The 12,400-nt window shown below is 33.2% G+C and overlaps 1 protein-coding gene across 3 annotated transcripts in view; it reads right to left on the reverse strand.

Annotated features, from left to right (window-relative positions):
• The window catches only part of LOC127702946 (ileal sodium/bile acid cotransporter-like), a 107,581-nt gene extending 101,294 nt beyond the window's left edge, over positions 1-6,287 (reverse strand). Inside the window, exons 1-2 of one of the 3 annotated variants that reach the window (XM_052207266.1) lie at positions 5,368-6,287; positions 1,806-1,980 (exon numbers count right to left, since the gene is read on the reverse strand). In XM_052207266.1, coding sequence (XP_052063226.1) covers positions 1,806-1,980; positions 5,368-6,111 — 919 coding nt within the window. In that variant the 5' untranslated portion in view covers positions 6,112-6,287. The remainder of the gene's footprint in view (positions 1-1,805; positions 1,981-5,367) is intronic. The other 2 variants (XM_052207265.1, XM_052207268.1) reach the window with 2 other exon arrangements.
• Between the last annotated feature and the right edge of the window lie 6,113 nt (positions 6,288-12,400).

Here is a 12,400-nt window from a genome sequence, read left to right on the forward strand (position 1 = left end):
AATTCATTATTGAATGCTTGAAAATCAAGTTTAATCATACATATTTCAGTCTTTAGTTTTCTGTGTTGTGTTTTGAGTACTATTTTTTGTCTGTTTGTCTTTTTCGTTTTTAGCCATGGCGTTGTCAGTTTATTTTTTACTTATGAGTTTCAATGTCCCTTTGGTATCTTTCGCCTTTCTTTTCTTCACGTGTTCGTCCAAAGTCAGGAAAATCGTCAGTGGATGTCTAGTTATATTTTTTTTGTCTCTAATGAATTTGATGCTGATGGCAGATCTTTAATAGTCCCTGTTCAGTTTATTCACTTTTTGATACTCGCGTCTAATACTACGTTTATATACTCGCGTCTAATTAGAGCTTGGCATACCGTATAGACACATGTCTATAGTTGCAGACCGTATGTTATAACTTAAATTCTAAATGTCTTTCTCTTTTTTGTGTCGTTGGGTTGCTGTCTCAATATCTATTTTTTAATTCACATCTAGTACTGCCCTGTATGTTACAATATTCCTTGTGTCTCGACAATAACTTTCAAATATCAAACTTTCCCGAATGGAAAAATTTCGTATCTTGCTAGATACTGTGATTGAATCTATATGTATGTTATAAATGTCAACGAGTACTCCAGTCCTGTTATTGAAAGCGAATTGGATACTCGATTAGTTGAATTTCAAAAAATAACATACAGAAAATTAAAACAAAATGTACATTAAATCCTTGAATGTTTGACAAAGTTATGGATGTTTTAAAAAGATTAACCACATACTGTAACTAAATGTTAACTGCAAAACACTAAGTTCATTTATCAACAAAATACCGAACAACGAGACAAAAAAAATCAAAAATTTTGTTTCAGATGCAACTTGATCATGTAGTAGGCGAGAGAAAAGTCGAACATTAGAACAAAATTGTGTCATTGTATAAAACCTCCAACTCATGCCTATAAAACCACATGGAACAACTGATTAAAGATGGAAATTGTTTCGTGACATGATTTTGATTTAGCTGCTTACTAAGTAATATATTTTTTTATTATTCAGACATTTTAGGATACTGAAGTTATTGAACTCTACAGTGCCAGAGTAGCACCATAAAAAACACACCTAATCAATTGGTTTGTTTCTCCTTTGACTTGGACGTTTCATGATTTTAGTTTTGGTTAATATACAGTAATTCTAATCAGTAGGTAAGACATCTTGAAAGCATGCACACATGTATTTTCCCTATCTCGATACCATAGAACTCATGGCAACAACTGAAAACGAATTGATTATTTTATTCTTTAATTTTTACAATGAAATCACAAAAAAAAAATCTTTTTTTAATTTGATTTCATGAGTAACATATGGTCTGACTAAAAATCCCGTATTGAGTATTCCTTTTTATACATAATTATATCAGCTTGTGAAGTCTTTCCAACTATTCATGTCTTAAATCTAAAACTTATTGCGGAACTGAGTACCAACTTGGAAGACAAGCTTTATTTCTATATTTCATAAGAAATACAAATAAATGCCAGCAAAAACGAAATTCATTCATTAAATCCTTATTTGTTCTTTTTCTTTCGCTGCGTCCTTTTTTGTTTTTGTTTTGAAAGATGTTTTAGTCTTTTCGTTTGCTTTGATTAATTGTTAGTAGAATATCTATTGGACAGACCTTATGTAAGAAAAAAAGATACAGGTGTCTGCCTATCGCTGTGGACCACAGAAGAGTTCCATGATAAATAAAATATGTTGTCTGTTATTTTCTCAAAAGTATATTCCATATCTTAAAACATCTTATGAACGGATGTATTCCTTATACTCACCCAAAGCCATGATAGTACTTAGTGCTGTCATGGTGATAGACAGAGAAACATCCCCGCCGAGGAGAAATGAGTAAATATTACTGGATCCGCCACCTGGACAACAAGCGGCAACAAATATACCAAGCGCTACATCCGGTCGGTCAGCAGTCACCAGCTTGGCTATTGCATAACCCAACTGGAAAAAAAATCGAATGGATTTTGAACACATCAAAGGAAAGATACAAAAGAACATTTAAGTCCTATATTAAAGTATACCCCAATATGGACCCTAAATAGAAAATTAAATGTGTAATTGAACATTTCCTTTTTTATTTTCTATTTTACTATATAACATTCTTTATAGATAATTTCTTATGTTTTTTTAAATGGTAATACTCGACATTATTGTCAGGAACAAAATCCAACATAATATGACCGCGCGCCGCGACAGACCGTCCTTTGTATAAAGCTAGCGTTTAAGATAAAACGTGCATATTTGTGCCAGAGCCAAATTATCTTGCATTATATGTTCTATTTGAACATTTGTTTTGCTAGAATAGTAGTTACTTATACAATAAATAAAAATTTAAAGTCAGAATCAGGGACGGATTCAGGCGGGGGCGTGGCGGATGTGCGCCCCCTAAAATTAGCAAAGCATGGGTTGTCCTCAGCTTAATAAAGAATATTTCGATAATTTTACCTCAAAAATATTTTCGCCTCGCTCCGCTCGGCAAAAATTTAAGTTCGCGCCCCCCTAAACTAAAATCTTGGCTCTGTCCCTGATAATGTGACCAAAAGTAAAGAAAAACTGCCTGTCTCAGTAAAATCCTTTATCGGTGTTTTTTAAAGTTTAATTATTATTTGATGTGTCCACTACATATCACAGAAGTATTTTGTTATAAATAAATTCATCCCTGAATCGAGTAGATCTGCGTGGTTACTATCACTTACCACTCCAACCGGATTACGACACATTGACTGAATGGGTCTTTACAACCATCGTTCGATTTATTGATACCCCGGTCCTTTGATATTATTTTGCCGAAGGATACATTTATTGGACATTTCCATCTTTGTACGTGCATTCTATACATTTATAAATCTGTTTCATAAATCTAAATGAATTGATCTCTAGAAGTATAAATGCTACATTTATCATTTATTGATATTAAGATGCAGTTTATCAAGTTGTAAAATGCACACACAATTTAATAAAAATCCGAAATACCGTCCGATGTATATATAAACAAATTAATTCACTTGACAAAATTACTGTCAACAGACTCATTTAAGTTGTTCAATGTACTCAATATTCAAAGGGTATTTAAACCGAATGGTACAGGTCTTTATGAAATAAAGATGTAAAAAACCGTGTCAATATATTAGGGATGTCAACGAGTACTCGAGTACTCGATTATCGCTCGGTAGTACCGAGTATCGATTACCAAAATGATACTCGACTAATCGGTTTCCTGTTAGAATGTTGTTTCTCTCCCAAGTTTAAACAAAGAAATATGTTTGTTAAGAGCAAAAATTATATATTAATCAAAATTAATAAAAAGCAGAATACGATTCGAATGTTTGCGTTAAACTGTCATTTAAAATTCCTCCAAACAGAGGTACATGTATGATATATGAACAAGAGCATTTTTCCAAGGCTTACACTTTTAGCTAATCTTAGTCACTCCACCACCTCTGTACCGACATATATTTTCATCAGCAGGACTATTAGTTACCTAAATAATTTAAGAAATCGTTACGTCCCAGAAAAAGTTAACAAGATAAAATATTTAAATAAGAACAAATTCGTTGCACCCTTTATCGACCCTTAGAAAATGATTAATGGCATCAGTAAGGTCTAATCATCACCCATTTGTTGATCATTAAATGTGTTTTTTTGCGGTTCCCAAATAGTGTTGTTTGAGTAGTAATTTTTGTAAAGATATTAATTAATTACTTCAATAGATTATTTCCGGTTTACATAATTAGTACATGCAGTAAATGCAAATGAGCTATTAATTATGGTGAACAATTATCTAGTCCTATGTAAGAATGTTGAGGTTTTACGATCCGAAGAAAACGACCCACAATATACAAAATGGATATACTTTTCTGTTTCCATTTTGTTAATGATTAATCGAGCAAGTACTCAAGTATCGCTCGGTAAATCCAACGAGTAATCGATTAGTAAATCTTCACCGAGTTGACGTCCCTACAATATATTAAATAAGACCATGACATACAAACATGATATCTATTTACAAACTTTCAAAGCGTATCAGGTTATTTAAACATATACATGTATGTAAATTATACATGTACAGTAGTCAACATTGTACATGCATGTGAAAAACACGTGACAATGAATGACATAAGCAGGAAAAATAAAAAACGTGACGTTTCAAATACAATTACGATTCATAGATTGAGTTCCAATATCCAGCGACCAATATTCCAGACAGTGAGACGAAAATGTTAATTGTAGTACTATATATATTCAATTGTATTGTATGACCCGACCCTAAGGGTTGACTCGGGTATAGAAATACGGTCGTCCCTTGTTCTTCTACCGACCGGCAGTTAACTCCTTGCCAAAGTTGAGTGTCTGTTTGGCTGTGCGGGATGTATAAATTCTGAGCCACGTCTGGTTACGTTAAATCCGATACATCGCATAGAGAAATAGACATGCTTTCTGCATGTTAAAGAACAATTGCAACAACTCTATGAGGAGTCCGTATAATACCTGTTGCATTGCAAAATATCTGTCCCTATGCAACATGCTCTATGTTTCTAGTGGCTGTTCAAATTTCCCGCCCTTCATCCCTGTCGACCCCTACCTTGCAGAACCTACCTGTTGTATGTATTTGTGATTTGTTCTCGTCCCAAACATGCATGAAATAATTGCCACTGGAAGTATCAATCAATCGATTATATGTCTGCTTATAATTGATGTTCTGTTAGAAGTAAACTGCTGCAATTGTTTGCGCCTGTCCTAAGTCAGGAATCTGATGTTCAGTAGTTGTCGTTTGTTGATGTGGTTCATAAGTGTTTCTCGTTTCTTGTTTTTTATATAGATTAGATCGTTGGTTTTCCCGTTTGAATGGTTTTACACTAGTAATTTTGGGACCTTTTATAGCTTGCTGTTCGGTGTGAGCCAAGGCTCCGTGTTGAAGACCGTACTTTGACCTATAATGGTTTACTTTTATAAATTTTGACTTGGATGGAGAGTTGTCTCATTGGCACTCATACCACATCTTCTTATATCTATGTCATTACAAATAAGGGATCTTAAATGTGAATGGACGTCATATGTTAATTGAATCTTTCTGTAAAATGAAGGTAGTTTTTCGAATATTATGCTGTGTGGTTTATTACTGAATCCTTAATGCAGTTCAGTCACGTGGGTTCAGTTTTGTTTGTGCTACCGACTTTGTGGGAAATCTGGCCTTTTAACGGCCTTAAGCCGAACTGTATTTGTATTTACATCCACATTTAAAAGGGCAAATATGTATTAATCTAGTTTCAATGTATTTGCAAAACAATCATACATTCAAGTTGTTTTAATAGTTTATTTGGCACTCACCATCGGCATGATAATGAACTGACATCCTAAGCCTATACATGGTGCTAGCGGACGCTTGATATTTTCTTTAACGACCTCAAGGTCTAACTTTGCCCCGAAAGCAAGTGTAATGAAAATCATGAAAACGTAAATAATGACCCTGAAAGCAGTATCAATAGTTCTCATGGGTCGTAGGATTATAACTGGTACTTTTGTTACATCTACCATATCTTCAGTTATATTATGTTGTAGGTCAAGGTCATTATAGCTATATAAATTAAACGTTATAAAAGTTCTCCCAAGCAAATCTGAATTCGTATATAAAGTGTGTGTCCCTTGTACAACATAACGTTCTTTTTCTTTCTGTAATTTATCACCAACTGAATACGACGGACCAACAACAGAACCGTTGGTCAGTGACACGAGAGGCATAAGTACCAAAAGTCTGTTTCTGCAATCAATAATGACGTCATTAGTTTCAACATTCACAAGGTTAGCGTCGTCAGCTTTAGCTCTCATGACATATTTTAAAGTCTCATCGTCACACTGTACTGTATAATTGAAATATTGAGGTGCACGGTCTTTTCCAATGAATACCATAACAACACCATGTGGTGGGGGTCCTTTTACACTTAGAATTCCCGATGCATTAATCATGTCTAGTGGCACCATCGGGTCCCCCATAGACATATCTGAAACTGCCCGTGACAAACTAAGAGGTATCAACATATGATGAAGTAAAATGATTTTGCATGACATATCCATTATGCTAGTTTGCAATGTTCTGATTAAATGACAAACCTCATTCAAGCACTGGTAATATAACTACACCAGAATTATTTACATATTTAACGGGTCATTGCTTCTTATCATTGACATAAATGTGAGGTCTTTGTTCTTAATCCGTTTTGTATCACTCAAATAATATTTCTTCTCTCTTACTTTCAGTTCAGGTATATTATGAAGTCTATTGCTTTAAAATTTTATGATGTTAAAATAATTGAATTAAAATTTGTCGGCAAATGTCACAAAGAATAAAAACAGCCAAAGGTCATGGAGATTATGAAATGAATAGGGTAATTTGAATCAGTTGTTGGTCGTTTAAAGTACTTTCAAACTAAACATGCAAGTTCAGTATGAGAGAAAAACTAACTATAAATTAATACAATAGGTAGATCATGTAAAGAGGGTTTGACTGGGATCAGTGGCGAGCATTCAAATATCTATTCTAGCAAAGGGGATTTAAGTCAAGAATGATGTAATATAATTTTATTTGGTACATGTAATATATAACTACTCTATTTCTGAAGAAATATAAAAAAATTATCGTTTAAAAAAATGAATTGACTTGCATTAAATCTAAAATTGGGTTCACAGACATTCGTGTACTTCAAAAGATAACCAGAGTACTGATTTTGACTAATCACGGTAAACGTTTTCCAATTATAACGGTAACGGTTAAATAATTGAACCTCTGACGGATAATGATAATTTGACGACTCACAAAATAAATTTAATCAAGTTGACGCTAACGATAGTCGAAAATTACCATTTGACTCCTGACGCTAAAAGACATTCCAACCCGCTTGAGAGACCACTAGGATCACTTATTACAACACAGAGGCGATCTGACACATGAAAAGACCAATATATATATATATATCTGCTTTATATTTTCATTGCATTGAATTTTAATTTTCTATTTCTATTTTTATTTTCATTTTATTTTAGTATCATCCCTCAACAATATATGATACAACATTACACTACCCCTCAAAAGGTTGTTCCAAGGGTTCTTAGCGTGCAGAGAGCGTGGCACTCTCTCCACGCCGGCCATAGGATTTAACGTCACAATTCTGACAGATGTGACTGCGAATTTATACGTCCCGCACAGCCAAATGAATACCCCACAAGGGTGTACTGCCAGTGAAGACCATATCTCTATACCCCTAGTCAACCCTAGGAGTTGTCGATACAGTGAAGTCAGCACATATTGGCTACATCATTTCAAGTATTCACATCAATAGATATACGAATAGAGAGAGATATTTAAGTAGACATGGTTTGTCATTGAGTTTTATACCAAGTTAACATAGTTTGAAACAAATTTGGTTATATATAAATATAATGATACATAAAAAAGGACTAAAATGTTAAAATCTATAAAATCAAAAAAGATGTATGGCCAGTTTCCCCTGAAATCATTTCACGCTAGGTATGTTTTTTTAATGTTTTATCGTCGTTTCTATTACAGCATCACAGCTTGTTGTGAGTTTTAGGTTGTAACAAAATAATGTTGTATATCTGAATATATTACCTAGGTATTAATGCTTTTATCTTTTATCTAGACTGTTGTGAATCACTTTTTTGTATGGAAAAACTTCAGAAAGGGGCAAAAAATAAAAATTGTAATAAATAAATTAATATTTTCAACAATCAAAGCAATGAATGAATTACCTCATTTCCCATAAAAGTACAGTTACATATAGTTATTAAGAACATATATCTGAACATAGCTATAAGCCACAATTATTACATACACGTGTTTCACATTTATAACTTTGATAAATTTATATGATATTTTTAATATTAAGATTTTTAATGAGTTAAATAGTTGATCAAATACATATTTTAAAGGATTTGACCAACAGTAATGCATGTGCTAAAAATTTCTTTCTTTCTAATTCAAATGTTGTACAATTCATAATGAAATGATACTCATCACCAATGTCGTTTGAGTCAGAGAGACGGGAGACTGTATTCTCTCTGTAAACCCTGCCATCTCACAGACTCAATCGGCATATAATGACTACTTCATCTATATTTGCAGAACCTAGATGATATGCTTATTCTGTTGATAATCCCGAGTTTATTAAACATGCTGAATACAGGCAAATAAAGCTAATAATCACAGTCAATATTGCCTCACCTTAGACATAACTGTATTGGTATAAATTGGAAAAAGAGATGATTTCAACTTTGTCAAAAAATTTATTTCCCTTTCAGTTTAGATGGCGATGTTTTTTTGCCTTAACCTTACATTTACACAAAAGTTACTTTTATAGTGTTACAGATACAGGTATTTCTCAACCTCCTTTCAATTGTAATATAGTAACAAGCACTACAAACAATGAAAAATGATATATTTAAACTCGGGGAAAATTCTAACATAGTTTCTTTCCTTCGATGATCTGACAATTTAAAAGTTCACTGGCTCTAAATAAACTCATCATAGATACCAGGATTGAAATTTTATCTAACAAATACTGACGATTTTAATTAAATTTTATGATGATACTTTATGAAAGCTGTGAGAACTCAACCAACAACTATACGACTACCTTAGCTAGCTTTCTGTAATAGCAAGTACAGTTTGATCCTGCTGGTCATCCTGTTTGTACAGGGTTTTGTTTTGTGTGTTTTACTTTAACGACATTGGATCTAGATAGGCAAAAGGGGTGGGGGGTGGGGGGGGGGGGGGGGTGCAAATAACACTGGTTTAACTCCACCACATTTTATAAAACAAATATACATGTTGATAAGAAAACAGATGAAAAAATGGTTTGCTTGTTTATATTCATTATTGTCTATACTTAAAATTTTCTTACTTCCAATTTAGGAGCCCGAACACATGAAAGTTCAGACATTTCATTTTTATAAAACATATATATACAATTAGTTCACATTACAGCGGCTCTTTTCACAAAAAATTCTTACGACTAAAATTTATCGTAAGTTATACTAAAATTTTTCATGACTTGCGAGTATTTTTTCTCGTAAGATTGTTTTGTGAAATGAGTCACTGATTTACAAAACAATGATCATTACATGCAACATGCATGGACCCGCCGCTAATTGTTCATGTGAAACTCTTTTTCAGCTAATTTTATTTACCAGTCGTGTTATTGACTTTGTCTGCTTTGCCGCCTCTGGCTTAAGATTAAGGTGAGAAAATACTTTTTGACAACAATAGTTTATCAATTTATTTTTACTTGTCAAGACACAAACTGCAAATTTAGTGAATACTTTCAATTGATACTTAATGTAATCTGCTTTTAAAACATTTCAAAATTGCGAAATGTTACCTGCTTATGTCTGCTATTTTTTTTGTCATAGCTTAAAACCTTTCTTGTATTAAAGGTTTAAATACTTTAAATTTTCAAAAATGGACAGAAGTCCATAACAGAAGTTCTTCTAGAAACTTTGTCATAAACAATGCTATAATATCTGTTTCTATTGGAACAAATCTTCTATACCCTTATTCCATTAGGACTGTAATATTTTTTTCCAGAGAAAAATTTAATTTTCCGGAATATTTCACCCATTTGGACCTAATATTATAAAGGAACCTCTATTTTATAACAGCTGTACCAGTATATAATTTGTGATGATTTTTGGTATTCAAATTCCAATTATTTTCGCAAACTTTCATCATGACACCCCAATGTGAAAATATCATGTAGCCTTCTGATGAGATTTTATCGTTCTGATGGATGTAGAGTGACCCTGGACGCAGTCCGAAATTAATATTCTTTCTGGCCAGTGGGTAAAGACAAAGTAATGTATTGACCGACCTGCTGATCGCTGTGTTCTATGTGAAATGATAAAGAAATGAATCATCAAAGGGTGGTAAGGAGGGTAACCTTATACAACATAACAACAAATAGAAAAGAAATTGTTTAAACAAAGTACATGCATATGTTAAAAGATCTTTATTAAAAGGTAGGTCATAGCTTTTGAATAGTATGATGCTATAACAAATCAAATGTAACCTTTTCATGTAACTACTAAATCAAATACAATTGGTGTGTTTAGTGCAGAACTTTGTATTGAAAAAAATATCAGTAAGTACACTTAAGAGGATGTATATAAAGAAAATCCAAATGATCTTTTTCTATTTTGAGATGATTTCTGATTTGTTTTCAAATTCTCTAATTTATCACAAGTGATGTTGATTAACTTTTCACAGTTTTTGATGTGGTCATTCCAACTACTATCAGTCACCGAGGGTATCATCAGCTCAGTAGTCAGTGCTGACATGATTTAAAAAAAAAACCTTTTTAAAATTGCCCGTTTAAGAATTAAAAATTATAAAGAAACTAAGGTTTCAACTCCCTCAAGCAAAACTGACCTTAGAAGGTTTTGGCTATTTTCTAGGTCATTTTTGTTCTTATAGCTCTTATAGCTCTTTAGCTGTTTCGGTTGTTATACATTCCTGGCTTTCAAATATCTGCTTTGAGCGTTCCTGCTGGCGGTAAAACCAGAGAAGTGCTTCGGACGCATGAAACTTATTCCAGGAAAGTGCCTCGGATGCATGAAATTTTAAAAGTGTTGTCTTCATTTTTTAAATGCTTCGAAATTCTGTTTAATATGTACAAAGGGACTGTGAAATCGACGATTTGATGATATGAATATAACAGCGGTCAGCGGATTTATTTTCTGTCTAAGTCATTCAAGTATGAAAAAAACTTACGATTTTATAGCGCGAAAGGTGTCACGACGTTACAATTGTTTCTTATTTTTTACCCTCTTTTCACTCTAGATACCGATACTAATTAATATCTCATAAATTGAAATAACATTTTATAAATTTGTTGCGCCCGAAGCGCGTCTCTGGATTTACCTACACCAGGTAAACGCACTAACCCAACAATTTGAAAACTAATGGTGTACTAATACCACCACATTAGACTTATATGCCGGTGACAAAAAAAAATCTAAAAGGAAGTCAAATCGATCTAAGATTAACTTTACCTGAGGAATTGAAGTTTGATTCAATCGGTAGAACAAACAATCGACATACATATACAGGTCTTTTCAGATAGAAGAACATAAGATCCGGCTGAAATTTGTGCAAATCAAAACAAACATCCCCTACTTCCTAAAAGTGGAAAATGCAATTTTGAAGTTCCGTTTCTCTATTTTGCTGATGCAGAGTTGTAATTGTAATATGGTCGAGAATCCAGTGGTTTTAATTGGTAACTCTTGCTATTCCGGGCAGAGAGAACTGTAAACGTAAGTAGAAAAGACAAAAACACAAGTTGGCACAACTCGCCTTACTGGGGTAGATATGGCAATGTCAAAGTTTTGTTTGGGAAACATAAAAACCAAACCAAAACCTTCTGAAAGCTTTTTAAACTTTAATCTACTGACTTAATAGTTCAGGGAAAATTTTTGGTGCAAAGACCAAACGGAGAGAAAATTACCGAAGAAAAGCGATCACTATGACTGCAGTTTACTGAACAGGTAGAATACAAAAATCGATCGAGGATACTATAACAGCGCCGAGCATACGTTTGATATATAACACTTTTATTAGAGCCGCAACTATTCTGAAAATGCAAAATGACTCTTATGCAATTTCTTTTTTTACGATAAGAAACCACCTTAGCAAGTTTGGCTGTACCTGTAAAAAACTTATTTCAGACGGAATAGCACATCCTAAATTTTACGGGGATGTTGTTTACCGAGCCCGGAAATTTATATACGATCCAGGTAAACTTATCAATCCTTTAAATAAAATTATTAGAAAAGGTTACCAATTCAACACTTTAATTTGATCTTTGAATATTGTTTTTATTGGTATAAATATTGATTTTGTTATCAGTAAATTAAAATCATACTAAATAGGTTTGTTATACACATATGCACTTTAACGGTACTACAATCTGTTGATACCTTCATTTTGGCATGATTGCACAAGGTCATGTTTTCTCTGACTGTTAATAACGTCTTTCCACTAAATCCAATGGATGTTGGATGTGTACTGATTGATATTTTAGTCTTAGATACAAGATTTTTTTATTAGTTGTTATTGGCTTTTAATTAGCTGTCAGTAACTGCGAGTACTCTCAAATCTGTATTTAGTGTCCTTTTTGTTGTTAGGGATGAGGGATGGATAAATACCCTGCCCCTTCCGGTCTGTGTTTATGTTTGATGTTTTTCTGCTTTGTATCGATCTAATGAGTTAAGCTTTTTCAATAGATTTTGATAGTTTGTTCTTTTGTTGTGCTGTTACACCACTGTTCCAGGTAAGGTGAGGGTTGAGCGCTCA

The sequence above is a fragment of the Mytilus californianus genome, unplaced genomic scaffold, assembly GCF_021869535.1.
Source record: "Mytilus californianus isolate M0D057914Y unplaced genomic scaffold, xbMytCali1.0.p SCAF_5, whole genome shotgun sequence".
NCBI lineage: Eukaryota > Metazoa > Mollusca > Bivalvia > Mytilida > Mytilidae > Mytilus > Mytilus californianus.